General features: G+C 34.8%; 1 protein-coding gene across 1 annotated transcript in view; it reads left to right on the top strand.

Annotated features, from left to right (window-relative positions):
- The first annotated feature begins 12,486 nt into the window (after nucleotides 1-12,486).
- The window catches only part of LOC101957600 (ovostatin homolog 2-like), a 55,520-nt gene continuing 52,276 nt past the window's right edge, over nucleotides 12,487-15,730 (top strand). Inside the window, exons 1-4 of the mRNA XM_078015267.1 lie at nucleotides 12,487-12,551; nucleotides 12,863-13,046; nucleotides 13,947-14,103; nucleotides 15,548-15,600. Coding sequence (XP_077871393.1) covers nucleotides 12,487-12,551; nucleotides 12,863-13,046; nucleotides 13,947-14,103; nucleotides 15,548-15,600 — 459 coding nt within the window. The remainder of the gene's footprint in view (nucleotides 12,552-12,862; nucleotides 13,047-13,946; nucleotides 14,104-15,547; nucleotides 15,601-15,730) is intronic.

Raw genomic sequence — 15,730 nt, forward strand, 5'->3', positions numbered from 1 at the left:
AATTTTATTGTATATTTGAAAAAGTCAATACTTTAAAATGTTCCTGTACAACAAGACAGTAAAATATAACCTGAATAGAATGAAAAAGAACTAAAGTAAAATGTTAATCATACTTCCTGCTCTCCATGAATAATTTTTTTTTTTTTTTTGTATTTGACTTAAGTCAGTTCTGCTAGTATTCATGAAATACTCAGCTTAACTCTTGTTTGTGCTTAACATAAAAACCTTAAATGCTTCACAGTTCTCGACAGTTTGGGGGCTGAAAATGGGATACCAACAGATGCGTACACAATAATCCCCATGAGTTGGGATACAGAATATGAGAATACTTCCTGAGGTCTGATGGTAATTACTGTTACCCAAGCAGTAGGCAGAGAGGGAGAATAAAATTCTTCAACTGACCTACCACTTAATCAATGTTTAGGTGCCAAGAAGTAAAAGATAGAATTGAAGCAAATTTCCTGAATGATGCCTTACGTTTTGCTACACTGTCCTGCAGAAAGTAACAGAGGCAAGGCAGTATCCAGTCTTACAGAGCCTCATAGGTCAGGCCTTAGTTCCATTTTCTGTCCCTCCTAACCTTGATTAGCTTCCACATTGTAGGGAAATCACTCTTCTTTACCTTGTCCATGAAAGTGTTCAGCATTTACTGTTTCTTTATGTATAGCACTGTGACCCCAAAAGAATTTTAGAAGGCAGCCATGCCTATATTTTACAAAGACAAATAGAAAAGAAATATAATTTATCATGGAAAAATGATCCTTCAAGCTCTTGGAGAAATTTAAAATATATAACACCTCTATTGTATACATCATTCCAATTGTTTCTTCCTTTCTCATTTTTCCTCTTCTTTCCTTCCTAGGATAGAGGTAGTAGGAACTATCTGTAGAGAAAGAACCATCATTGCTTTTCCTTGAAAGCATACAGCGAGGGGCCAAACAGAAGCACACTGGAGGTAGATAAGTATCTTAAGAGAGGAGGATATTTCTAAGGGTGGTTTGAGGATATTAACTTGGGCAAATTAACTTAGTTGAACAAATAGATAAAGTCATGCAGATGATTAGAATTGGGTTTCTCTCACCTGGAAAATATATTTACAAACAGGTACACTTAGAAGTCCAAAATAACCCTACAGTATTGAATTAAAATGAATTATCAATGTGAACTCACAATTATAGATGTTGCATGTTTATTTCTCTCTTTCTGTTTGTCTTTTCTCTTGTGATCATCTACCTCTGCTAACTCTGTGTCCACTGACAGGGCCTAGAAACAATAGTACTCCAGTCATAGTGCACACATACAGCACCCAGTACTTCTAAATACTGTCCTCTTCCAAAGAAACCAAAACTCCTTGGAGGAATAACTGACTTTAAGGTCAAAGCAGGGAAAGTACAAAATTAGGTTCTAAATTTGTTTTTTGAACTCATTTTAGTGGGGAACACAAATAAATAAGCAAGCTAAAATACATATATAGTTTGTCATATGGGAATGTGTTGAAGAAAAATAAAACAATGAATAGACTTGGAGCTGCTGGGAAATGTATAAAATACAGTGGTAAGAGAATGCCTCAGTAGAAGTTGGCATTTGAGAAAAGACTTGGAGCTGGTGAGGGTGTGAGCCTTGAAGTTACATGCAGAAGAATGTTCCATGCAGAGAAACAGTAAGCAAAATGCTGTGCTGTGTGTACACCATGCTCCTTCCATGATCTCTTAAGAGGGAGAGGGAAAATTCTGGCAACTGCCAGGTTCTAGGTCTGTAATAAGGGAGGCTGCTCCTAACATAAGTTCACATTTCACTTGCAGCATTGGACCTGAACAGACTCTTCTCAGAAGAGGATATACAACCAATCAACAAATACACAAAAAAATGCTCATCATCTCTATCAATCAGAGAAATGCAAATTAAAACCACTCTAAGATACCAACTCACTCCAGTAAGAATGGCAGCCATTATGAAGTCAAACAACAACAAGTGCTGACAAGGATGATGCGGGGGGGAGGGGGTTGGAGGGACACTCATACACTGCTGGTGGGACTGCAAATTGGTGCCGCCAATTTGGAAAGCAGTATGGAGATTCCTTGGAAAGCTGGGAATGGAACCACCATTTGACCCAGTTATTTCTCTTCTCGGACTATACCCAAAGGACCTAAAAACAGCATACTACAGGGACACAGCCACATCAATGTTTATAGCAGCACAATTCATAATAGCTAAACTGTGGAGCCAACCTAGATGTCCTTCAGTGGATGAACGGATAAAAAAAAAAAAGTGGCATTTATACACAATGGAATATTACTCAGCTCTGAAAAAGAATAAGATCATGGCATTTGCAGGGAAATGGATGGCATTAGAGTAGATTATGCTAAGTGAAGTTAGCCAATCCCCCCAAAACAAATGCCAAATGTCTTCTCTGATATAAGGGGGGTGACTCAAAATGGGGTAGGGAGGGAGAGCATGAGAAGAAGATTACCTCTAGATAGGAATAGGGGTGGGAGGGAAAGGGAGGGAGAAGGGGAATAGCATGGATGGTGGAAGGAGACCCTCATCATTATACAAAATACATGTATGAAAATGTGAATTTGGTGTCAACATACTTTATATACAAACAGAGATATGTTAAATTGTGGTATAAATGTGTATTAAGAATTGTAATGCAAAAAATAATAAGAATAATAAGAGAGCTCATGTATAATGGCATAATTTGGCATGAACATACTTTATATTCAGAGTTATGAAAAATTGTGCTGTGAATGGATAATTATGATTGTAATGTATTCCACTATTGTCATGTATGTAAGAAATTTTTTTTTAAAAAAGTGTCTTGAAACACATGCACTTTATGATTCCAAGGCTCAGGAGAGTGAAGAAGATTTGGAGGGGTGGAAGAAAGGAGGGTATGGGAAAGTCTCCATGGCTGAGTAGGCCTGTTATTCTTAGGAATTGTCTTCAATTAATATAATTTCCACTTATTATTTTAACTAACATGGACTTATTGTGTGCTTACTCTGTTTGAGACATGGTGCTCTGACCTAGAATAATATACTTGTGAACAACCAAACAGATTCTCTGTTCAGAGGAAACACAGCACAATAAATATTTACTAAATGAATGTTTGTCAAAAGAAATTTCCATTTCTGGCTGGGGGGGGTATAACTCATTGGTAGAACATTAGCCTAGCATGAGCAAGTCCCTGGATTCAATACCCAGCACTAAGAATATTAAAAAAAAAGGAATGTCTATTTCTTCTCTTAAGTAAAATGTATATTATATCGTCTTCAATACTGATCCACATATATAGGTTAAATAACTAATACAATGATACTCACTTTGAAATTTATACAAAACCATGGAAAAGAATACTTCACAAGAAAATTTCACAGAAATATATTTTTAGAATAATTACAGCAAAATAAATGGAACCAAACATCCAAAATTTAGCCAAGAATGTCTAACTACTTGTACCAAGAAAACCCTGTTAGGAAACACTGAATCAGAAAACACTGAATTTTACAAGTTTTATTGGAGAAGTTAAGCTTTAATTACAAAAATTATGCAGGTTAAAATTCAATACCAATAAAACATTTATAATAGCAGAAAATTTGAAGTGTTCCATGTGTTTATTGATGAATAAAAATAAAACAAGGCCTTAAGGCCCAGAAAGCATGCCTGTGCTCTGCAGAACAATTAACCTGCTTTGGCACAGATCTGCTTCCAACTGGAAGGGGAGATTCTGTTCTCATTCTCTGATATAAGGAGCCTGATTCATAGTGGAGTAGGGACGGGGAGCATGGACAGAGGGGTGGGAGGGGATGGGAGGGGGAAAGGAGTTAGAAAAGATGGTGGAATATGATAGTCATTATTATCCAAAGTACATATATGAAGACACAAATTGGTGTTGATATACTTTGTATACAACCAGAGATATGAAAAATTGTGCTTTATATGTGTAATAAGAATTGCAATGCATTCCACTGTCATATATAAATTAAAAAAATAAAGGGGAGAAAAAAGGCCCAGAAAGCATGCCTGTGCTCTGCTGGGCAATCAACCTGCTTTGGCAGTGGATCTGCTTCCACCTGAAGGAGGAGATTCTGTTCTCATCACACAGCGATGGTTACAGGGACTGATGGCAGCCCTACCATTAGGAATCTGAAATAACCCAAGTATTTCTTCATTATGTGTTCTGAAGGAAGGTTCCTGGGTTTCTGATGGTTCCATTTAGGACCTGGCTACATTAGCAGGACAAAGATTCCTTCTTCAGTCAGAGACAACATCCTCTTCAGTTTGTCAACTAGTCACTGAAATTTCAAAGCCTCTTGTGAGCAGTCTAATGAAACCCCTTTGGGGCTGTGAGGGGCTTTCGAGAGAGGTCTCAGCACAATGTCGGTTCTCTCTCAGACACAACTTCATGAGCAAATAGCTTTTCCAAGTTGGCAGTTCAGGAGATAAGGAGAATTTCATGCCTCAAAGAAATAGGAAGGAAAGACAAGAAAGCAAACAGAAGACACTCAGGGATGATTCCATAGGCCAGGCCAAAAACAACACTGCAGTGCTTTGTCAAAAGTCCTCCCAAAGCATAGATTTAGATAATAGATCTACTCACAGGAGCAGGAAGCCAGAGACTGTGCTTGCTTCATACCTGTGAGTCAAACTGCCCCATCTTGTGCAATGCCTTGGAGCATATTGGCACCATAAAAGAATATCATGTTCTAGGAACTCTGTTTCAGGTTATACTGAAAACTATTTAAATAAAGCACTTGTAATTGGCATTTCTTATTTCCTTCTCTGGTGCCAACACTGCTATCAAAGTAGTATCCATACTGTTGTATAACTGGGTTGAAAAATGTCTTTCATATTAGGTTTTAAAATCTCTGTGTCGGAATCATGTCTTGCTAATTATTGAACACTTGCTACATTTTTCAATGCTTGGAGATAGTAACTACTCAGTATTTATTTGTTAAATGGATGACATTATTTTACACAAACTATCATGCTTATTTTTATCCTCACTGGATTACTCGAAGGACTTTTCAAGGAATGTTCACATTACAAGCATTGACAGAGTCCAAAGGCAAGAGAGAAATGATGACCTTCAATTTGTTATGCACAGTAACTTGGTAATCTACCTTGAAGGTATTATTGGAAATTCATGATCCCCAATGAATGGATTGACTGATCATGAAAAAGCAATTAAGATAAATTATTAAATTGTCATATCTTGTTCCAAGAATGTAATAACAATTTAAATTAACATGCTTGATATTTACTGTTAGATAACAACGTCAGTCAGATAGAATTTTGAACTGGCCTAAGGCAAACAGGATGTGAAATATACCTTTGAAACTAACTCCAGCATAGAAATATAATTTATAACCACTAAATGTATCATCACTGTATCATTGTGATATTAGAAAGAGGAATGTTTGCAATTCCATTAAATAATATAAGAAGAGAAATATATAGATATTGTCTTTAAATAAATAACATAAAAATAGTAATATATAGATGTATTGTCTTTAAATAAATAATATAAGAAGAGTAATATGTAGATATTGTCTTTAAATATATCCAAAGTAGTTACAGTGAGCTAGATGTACAGACTAAAATGATTATTTAGGGTAGTTTGAGGACTGCCTAGATCACAATGAAGTAAGTTAGACCTACTCAGTTAAAGTTATTTCATTTCACTATTTCTTCATAATGAAAAAAAAAAGATACAATTTCCCAGTGCCTCCCTTGTTTTGCAAAGAAATACTTCTTAGTTGATTTTACCAGTTCAGGAGTTGCTGATAGGAGGAAGAGTTCCCCCAATTCAGATGAACCCAAGGTAACACATTAGCTAATTATTGAGCACTTTTGTTTTAAATAGAAAAGGGGAAAATCATACTTCTTATTCCAAATGTAGCATCCAATTTCCAGATTCAATCTTTTGATTCCATAATTTTATAATCAACTTTTTCTATGTTATCTATATTGCTGCATCATCTAGCCTGTTTGTGTAACAACAGTTTGGGTTATGGAATTCAACAAAGTAAAATTAACACCTGAGGATTCTCAGTGGCACCTCTTTTGTGGAATCTTCTTTGATCCTGTTTCTCTCCAGGCAGAAAATATATGTTTCTAAAATGCAGGCTCCTCTACTCTTTCACTTACATGGTCTGGATTTGTTTTTGTGTTGATTTCACTAATCATATCTCCACATACTTGAAAAAGCAAATCATACATCATTTTCCTTGATTTTACCCAATTTCAACACCTAAAATACATATTTATTGGTTAAGACATTTATTGAAAACTGTGTTGACTGAATAATACTAATTGGAAGCAAAGTGTTTTGCTTAGACCATCTTTCTCAAGACGGGTAGCAGAAATTTCTAGAAGAATGATTGTTTCTTAGATGAACTCCATAGTTATGAATGATACATTATATTTTTATTGTTATTACATATTCTTTCCTCAATTTAACCATCCACCCCTTTAATGTTTTAGTATTTTCTCTTGCAAAAAATTGTGCAACTAAAAGTGTCTGACCTATATAGTGGTGGTAGCATTTAATCAGTTTTTGTGCCAGGCATGATGGTGGTGCATGCCTGTGATCCCAGCAGCTTGGTTGGCAGAAGCAGGAAGATCATGAGTTCAAAGTCATCATTGGCACCTTTGCAAGGCCCTAAGCAACTCAGTGAGACCCTGTCTCTAAATAAAATAGAAAAAAGGGATGGGGTGACATTTGTTTAGTTTTGTCTTTTTGTCTGTGTGGAATTAAATTGTTTAGGCAAATAGAAGGATAAAAACTGATCCTAAATGATCTTGGATAAAATTCTGTCTGACATTGTTGAACTTTGTTTACAGTGTTGAAAAAATGTAGTAATCATTCACTGGGTCCTGCTTTAGACATCTGTTTCTTTGCTACTTTATTTTATTTTACCGGTATATTTTAATTATACATAACAGTGGATTTAATTGTTACATATTTGTACATGCATCCCCCATTACTTCTTTTCAATAACTTATCAATGGTTGTGAATATTTTTTAGAAATTTTTTGAAAAACTAATGATCAGATGGTGAAGCAACAGAAAACTTCTGAGAGCAAGAAGGGTAGTTTCACTTTTATGAAGCAGCTTATTCTTTTATGAGGAAAAAGTGATTTCCCTTTCAATGGATTGCCATATTAGAAACTGAAGAGTTTTATTTATTTAAAACATAACTAACTTCCTAAACATCACTGATCTTGGGCAATACTCTTGCAGTGTTAATTTTAAATTTTATAAAGGTGAAAAAAGAAGTTTAATATGTTCTCACTAGCTCTCTAATAAAACTATTTTTATTGAGTTCTTAATGGATTATAACACCATATAGCTAAAAAAAACTCAACAAAATATTTTCATGTTTTAAAAAATGTGTAAAAAATAAAACAAGTTTTTTTAAGGCATCACCTCAAATTTAGTTAAATGGAATTAGAGAAATAAACAGATAGAAACATATGTTTTATAATTTTTTTTGGTAGTGAGGATTGAACTCAGAGGTACTTAACCACTGAGCCACATCCCCAGCCTTTGTTTAATTTTATTTAGAGACAGGGTCTCACTGAGTTGCTAAGTACCTCACTATTTTGCTGAGGCTGTCTTTGAACTCATGATTCTCCTGCCTCAGCCTCGAGAACCACTGGGATTACAGGCATGCACCACCACACAAGACATATCATCACCAGTCTTTTTCTACCACTGACCTTCTTCCCTTTTGTAAATGGTTTCCCCGTGTATCAAAGTCCATGATAATAATCTCATTCCTGTACTATAATGACTCCCAATTCCATATCCATTTTTCCAGAGCACCAAATTATTTCCATTAACTGAAATCACCTCTGTGGAACTGCAGTTTCATTCTACTTAATATATACCAAAGTTAAATCCTCCCTTCACCTATGCTTATTTTGTCTTTAAGTGCAAAAGCATTCATCTTTAGTGTTTAGTTCCCTCCTCTCTCTCCTGTTCAATCCCCTATCAAAACAGCCTCAAGTTCTAAGAATTGGAGTGAAAAAAATCTCTCTTCAGCTATTGCCATTGTTCAGAGTTTGAGCAAAGCTTTATATGTCTTTCTTACCATTACCCTATTCTTACTCTTTTTTATTTATCATAAAATAGAAGCATTATTATACTTACTGCTCTTTGCTATAACATTCAAACTTCTTTGCACAAGTTACAAGACCTTCACAAGGCAAACAACATATTTTAATCTGCTCATTGATTTATTTAATACCACTCTCTTCAAGGAGTGATATCTTGGCATGGTTTTGATTTGCATTTCCATACCAATTAGTGATTTTTGGCATTTTTCATATACTTGTTTGCCATTTGTATATTTTCTTTTGAGAAATGGCTATTCACTTCTATTTATTCAAATCATTTTCCTATTTTTAATTCAGATTACATTTTTTGCTGGTGTTTGAGTTCCTCATATGTTTAATATATTAGTCACTTGCCAGAGGAATAATTCATAACAATTTTTCTCGACTCTGTTGATTCATTCCTTTGCTATTTATTTTCAAGCTTGTTATTGATAAGATACTCTTCTTTCAATTTTTGTGTTTATTCTTTGTTCCTTTCCATCTCTTGTATTTTAAGGAGTGTGATAGAGAAGTCCCTTTACTTCCATCATCACCTAGAATAAGAGTCGGGATACAGACTTAAAAACATACAGAGACTGGGAATATCAAACAATTATGACTAATATATAAGAGCTAATGGAAAATAGATAAGACCAAATGAGTGTCATAGGAAGGATGGAAACTTATAGAATCAAAGGTGTTAAAAATAAAAAACCCGGTAATGGCTATAAATAGCAGCCTTGATGGACTTATCACTACACTGAACACAGCCAATGAAATAATCAGAGCCTGGAGATGTGTTAAAAGTAACTTTGCCAACAGAGGTACAAAGAAATGAGGGAAGGGAAAAATATGGCATAATAGATATAATATTGTATAATGAGTTGAGAAATTACAATATAAACATAATTGTGGGTAAAATAATTATCAGAAGAAACATTTGTGGTAATAATGGTTGAGATTTTCCAAAATCAATAAAAAGAAATGAAACCCTGAGCACTCAAAGCTCAGGCTCACCAAGCAGGATGAATCCCTGCCCCAATCGAGTATCCTTTTCAGGCTGCTGAAAAACTAAACGTAATTAGAGGAAATCTTGAAAGAAAGCAGAAATAAACTAATAACTTAAATATGTAGGAACTATGATGAGAATTACAATGGACTTCTGCTCAGAAAACATGAAAACAAGAAGTAAAGTGAAATAGTGTTGAAAGAAAGTGCTGAGGCTGGGGCTCAGTGGTAGCGCACTTGCCTGGCACGTCTGAGGCACTGGGATTGATCTTAGCACTGAATATAAATAAATAAAGGTCTATCAAAAACTACAAGAATATTTTTTTTAAAAATGTGCTTTAAAAATAAAGTATATTGGGGGCTGGGGATGTGGCTCAAGCGGTAGCGCGCTCTTCTGGCATGTGTGCGGCCCGGGTTCGATCCTCAGCACCACATACCAACAAAGATGTTGTGTCTGCCGATAACTGAAAAATAAATATTAAAAAAGAATTCTCTCTCTCTCTCCTCTCTCACTCTCTCTTTAAAAAAATAATAAAAATAAATTTTATTATAGAAAATACTTTGACTCATCCTCAGGGGGAATGTGATCAAGTGGAGTTGACTTGAAATGTCTTAGGAGAGAAAGAAAATACAGAAGAGAGTATTGAAATTCATATATTCAAGTAAAATTGGGAAACAATGGGCAGTAACCACAAGGATGGGCTTTTAACCCATAATGTTCCAAGATCTTGTCAAGTTCTTTATTCTTGTGTTTCAAACTTGGAGAAATACAAGGAAACAAATGATTCTGCATGGAATATCACCCAATTTAATTGTCAGAGATATTTAAAGTCAACTTTAGGATTGTGTATTATTACTTCTCTGAGTCTGATTAAATCAACAGTTACCCTCCACGTGCTGGCGAGGACCTCTGTAGTCAATTATGGTATCAAATAGCTTTTAATTCTCATCAGCCCAAGGACCTCTGCTTTCTATCTAAGTGGTTAGAGGGAAAGAAGAAAATTATCTTTTTGCCTTATTTCTAGGATTATTTTACTAATTTAAAGTTACTGGAGTGAACATTGGCCTTTTATTTACAAGTGTGCATAAAAACAGTAAGACAGTGGCACACAGCTGAAGGAGACTTCTGGCATCTGGGCCTCACTTTGTTGCACATTGAAATCATCTGGCAGGTTTACCAAATGCTGATGCGAGGCTCCCACCTCTAAAGACTTTTCTTTGTTCTGAGGTGTAGACTTAACATAGGGATTTTTAATGTGCAGCCAGACTTGAGAAGCTAGAAGAAGTTCTTTCCGGACAGGAACATCTACCCTATGCTAAGTAGTGGTGGGGCAGTGAGCACGCCCTTTTTTACTCATAAATGTGGAGACATCACGATCTCTTAATTTGTTACAGTAGTCTTTCTTGCCACCTACTCTCCAGGTGATCTTACGAGGATTAATAGCTCTGAGTGAACTCCAGAAACACATTTGTGTTTTCTGAGGATTGCATGTAAGTTCCAGCACCAGGCCCAGCGCCGGCTGCATATTTATGTTCAGCTGCTGACTTTACTCTCTTGTATTTCCTAACATCCTCCTGCCTCTCCTTCTTTTCCTACCATCACCTATGCTACCTCTGTCCTCTTCTTGCTTCCTTTTTATCTTCCTTTCTTCCTCCTTGTCTTCCTTTCTTCCCTTCTCTAATAGAAGGTAAGATCCTTCATTTTGTCTTATTCATCTTGTTATCATTAGGAACCTAGCACCAACCTGGACACATACAAGTTCTCAATAGGTATATTGGGTTCATATATGAATTTTCTGGGATCAGAGCCCATTGGCCAGAAGACTAAGCTGATCACATGAAATTATTTTGGTATATCACATTCATGGAGAGAGAGCTACCAAGAAAGCATGTTGGTTCTCAGGACAATTTTTAAAAGTACAACATGTACTTTTGATAACACTGAATTGTCTGGATAAAAGCAAGAAAATTAGGGTCATTTATTCAGCATAAAAGCTTTGCATTTGGAAATACACAAGTTTCACTACTTTAGATTATTGGCCTTGGGTATAAATATTTGGTTACTCTATACACAATCTGCCTTGTGGTGTCTTAGGTGCTGGAGAGTGAAAACTGGTGTGTTTCAATTATTTTGAAAGCTAGTAACTTAATTTAGTATGAAGAGTCATTCTAATCATAAGCCTAATAGGCTGTCAGAGGAAAGGGTATCAGTCAAAATCAGTTTGAGATTCCATTGGAATGAACTTACACCTTAAAATTATCAGGGAAGGCCAACAGTAGAAAATTAGCTTCTCTAGCAAATTTGAAGAGAGTTGGCTTTCTATGCAGGGTTGGAGAGAAGGCACACAGAGACAGAAGTCCTAGATGGGAATGAGTAAAGAAGTAATATCTCAGCTCTACTGAGAGCAACATTCAGAATTTTCATGAACACTATTCTGTCTTGGTAAAAATATGTGGTCAACAAGGAGGCCCCGATCTCACGCGCTTTAAATCTTGTAGTTGCATGTATTTTACCACTTGCCTTATAAGTCCTCAGCTATTATGTAACACACTGCAGACTGTCAAGAGTTTTCCAGTTTCTTTGTCATGGCTTGTTTGCTTTATAGAAATGAGATGTTTTTCAATTAAGATTATGGTATTGTTGTTTGCCAAGAAGTGGTGTGTGTATGTGTGTGTGTGTGTGTTATTCTATTTAAATGTTGGGAGAAGATACTGAACATGGGTAAATTAAACCTCATCAAGAAAATTATATTAAATGTTGAATGCATATCAACATTTTAAATGTTGAATTCTGCATTCTGAAATTATAAAAGAATCACTTAACAATTTCAATTATATATAAAATCAGCTTATAAGGAGATCTGTTTGCATCATATTTTGGCAATATCATAAATGCCCCTTCTCTCATAAGTCTGAAAAATTTATCTTTTGGGAATTGGTATGATAATTCTTTGGAGAAGCAATTTCTTCCAAGTGCTACCCTGGTATAGCAGTGTTTTGATAACTGCGGGTAGTCCTGTGAGTGAAGTTTGGAAATGTGTCCAAAGTGTCACACAACTAGTTTCTTTGTTTTTCCTCTTTCTTCCTGTCCAACTTGTGCTGCTGATTCTAAAACCAGAGCATTATTCAGTGAACTTAAGCATGAACTTTATGTAAAGTGACACCCCCTGGAGAAGAAATAGGAGATGTGATTTAAATGTGACAGGTGGGTCCCCTGACATTTGCTCCAAAAAGAAATTGATCTTTCATTGTGCATGACTATAAAAGCAATGATACAAAAAGGCAGAACCGAAGGAAGACAGAGTTGAAGTAGCTGATTTCTAATGAGAAAGTTTATTTTAAAGTTGTTGCTGTTCAGGCATTGGGATTAGAATGGTGCCTACCATTTTGCTGAGCACCTTTTTGCTTCATTGGACTATTGCTGTGGCTTCAAAACTGTAAGGGAATACTACACTATTTATACTAAACTACTAAAAATATGACCTTGTTAAAATAAGGCCAAATAAAATTTAATTGTATTTTATCATTTCAACTTCTGCAACTGAGTGCTGTTTTTTTTCCTATAAGTGCTTAGCAAGCATAACATCTTAATCTTAAAACATCTCTTTATCTACCAAAGTTTGTTGTAATGCTACCTATCATAAATGTGTATTTTAGGAATATTTTAATAAGCTAAAATAGCTTCTGGTGGATGTTATGTATTTTTCATACTCTTGTTTTTATAATGTTGGTTATTTTCTTTGCATAGGCAATATATCCTATGGGTCCCCTCTGTGATAAAGAGTTATTCTGCAGAAATAGCTTGCCTCCATCTTTTAAACCTCAATGAATCTGTATCCTTGAGTGTTTTCTTAGAATATGATGGATCTAATACCACAATTTTTGACCTGTCTGTGGGAGAAGACACCTTCTATGCTTGTGCAGATTTCAAGGTGAGGCACTGAATTTACTGTTTCAGAGCTGCAGATGAGGACATTAAATTATTATTAAAAGATTATTTTTAAATAACAAAACTAGATTTTTGATGAGTTGTAAAAGTTAGGGGGCACAATTAGGAATTCCAGAGAGGCAAGGAATAAAAGGAAAATTTATACATGCAGCAAGACTAATGAAATGTTGTTAATCTTCTATCATAAGAATTGATAATGAGATAACTACCTCACTTTAGATAGTAAAAATGTTTCACATTGTGAGGAAAGAAAATTTAGGGAAAAAAGAAAGGTTTGAATTCAGGATAACAGCAACAAAAGAAAGTAAATGGAAGGCAAGAAGATACAAACACAGTTTATTAGAAAGTGTCCTCATACTAAATCAAGCAATTGTAACAAGTAATCATTAATTGTTTATTTAAATTTTTTATTTGTTTTAATTAGTTATACATGACAGTAGAATATACTTATATACTTTGGTATATCATTAATAGATGGGATATAATTTCTCACTTTCCTGAGATATTTTTGTGATATTGTAGAATCACATTGGTCGTACAGTCACATACATACATAAAGTAATAATGTCTGTTTCATTCTACTATCTTTCTAATCCCCACATCCTCTGCCTTCCCCTCCTTTCACTTCCCTCTACCTAATCTAAGGTAACACTATTCTTTCTTTTTTTTTGCATTACAATTCTTAATACACATATATACCACAAATTTTGTATCTCTATTTGTATATAAAGAATGTTGACACCCAATTCAACTCTTCATACATGTATTTTGTATAATGATGTCCATCACATTCCACCATCCTTGAGTTCACAAGGATCTCTCTGCCTAACAAATTAAGTCATTATTTATGATTTTCAAATTCTCTGCTTTCCTATATCAACAGGTCTCTCAGAAGTCTTCTGAACAGTTTGCTTTTGTGACACTCTTGGCTAAGGGAGATACTCTTACAATCTTTGAGAGAAGATCTGTAGCAATCAGTTCAGAGGAGAAAGTAACTTTTGTGCAGACAGATAAGCCCATCTATAAACCTGGAGAGAATGGTAAGTCAAAAATCCCCTTTCCTTTGTATCATTGACTTTAGAAATGCATTCTTCAAATTAAAAGCAATCCAAACATGTAAGATTTAGTTATGTTATACTCAATATCATTGGATCATAAATTTTAAAAAATCTTATTGATGATCTAGGTAAAGTATGGGATAGTACCCTTTAACACAAGTCACTGAATATTTTGATTTGTAAAATTTACCCATCTTCCCCTTCCCTGTGTATAAACTCTAGTGACATAAAGGTTTAAGGTTCAAGCATGGAATGGGGAGTATAATTGATTGATTTGAATCATTGCTCCATAGTCTGCCAATTGGGCAAGTTAATTAACCCTCTTATTTTTTTTAAACATCAGAAATTTATTAGTTTCTCAAAACATTACATTAATCGTGACATATCATATATCATACATTTGTTTCAAATGGGGTATGAATTCTTATTATTCCCACATGTACAGATTGCAGGATCACATTGATTATACAGCCATGTTTATACATACTGCCATACTAGTGTCTGATTAACCCTCTTATTAAGGTTAAATTATATCCTATGTAGAGAAAATGAAAATTTATCCCAAGAATATTGTGAGAATGAATATTAAAAGTGCCAATATTAAAGAGTGCCTAGCACATGAAAGAGATCTCATAAGTGATATTTATTATTTTCACTATTATTACTGATTATCATTAGTGTAACTAGATGGATGATAACCTTGGCAGAACCCTGTATTTTTTTATTAGTATAATAAGAAGAAGGTGGCAGAAGGATGCAAAACTAGTGTTCCAAAGGGACTGATTTTGGCTTGGTTAAAAAAAGTATATTGGGTTTTGTCAAGTAAGTTTTCATCTTTGGAACTTAGTTTTCTCATTTTTAAATTTAAAGTTGACTTAAAGCATCTTTACATTTGGTCCTGATGAATATTATATGTTGCTATGGTTTATTGAAAAGAAGTAAATGAACTAAATACAGAATTTTTATACTGAGATTTTTTGCTGCATTATACCCTCTCTTCTGAATTTACTAAGTGTTATGATGATAGCTTCTATATTCTGTATACAAAAAGGATCAAAATTTTTCTTTTCAACTATTAGCTAGTATCAATTTAATTTTTAGGAGTATTGCGTTCTCTCTCTCATCAGACATTTGGCATATTATTCCTTCTATGACTATTTCTGCCACCAAGTCTTTAAGTGTTCCTGTGGCTCTTGGGGTAAAAGTCTCTGCTGGTAGTGGCAGGCAGTGTGTCAGTTTTGGTCACAGCAAAACACCATTAAGAAAAGAATGACAAATGCAGTAAAAGAGATTTCTTTCCCAGTGAAACTCAGTCTGAAACGATCAAATTGGAGCTGGGAAAAAAAGGGAATATGGTATTCTGTGATAGCAGGACAATTTAATATCTTTATGTATTTGAAAAGTTTGTTCCTTGCTTTTCTTTTAGTTAAATTTCGCATTGTGACATTGGATACCCACTTCAAACCTATTGAGGATTTGGTGAGTTCAGTCATTTCTAATGGTGCAATAACATTTTAACATATTAAACAAATCCATAGCTATCTAACACATCTTCAGGAAGCTTTCTAAATGCATGAAAATAAAGTTCCAAAGTAGAGTACAAGATAGG

This window comes from Ictidomys tridecemlineatus, chromosome 6, assembly GCF_052094955.1.
Source record: "Ictidomys tridecemlineatus isolate mIctTri1 chromosome 6, mIctTri1.hap1, whole genome shotgun sequence".
NCBI classification, from domain to species: Eukaryota; Metazoa; Chordata; class Mammalia; order Rodentia; family Sciuridae; genus Ictidomys; species Ictidomys tridecemlineatus.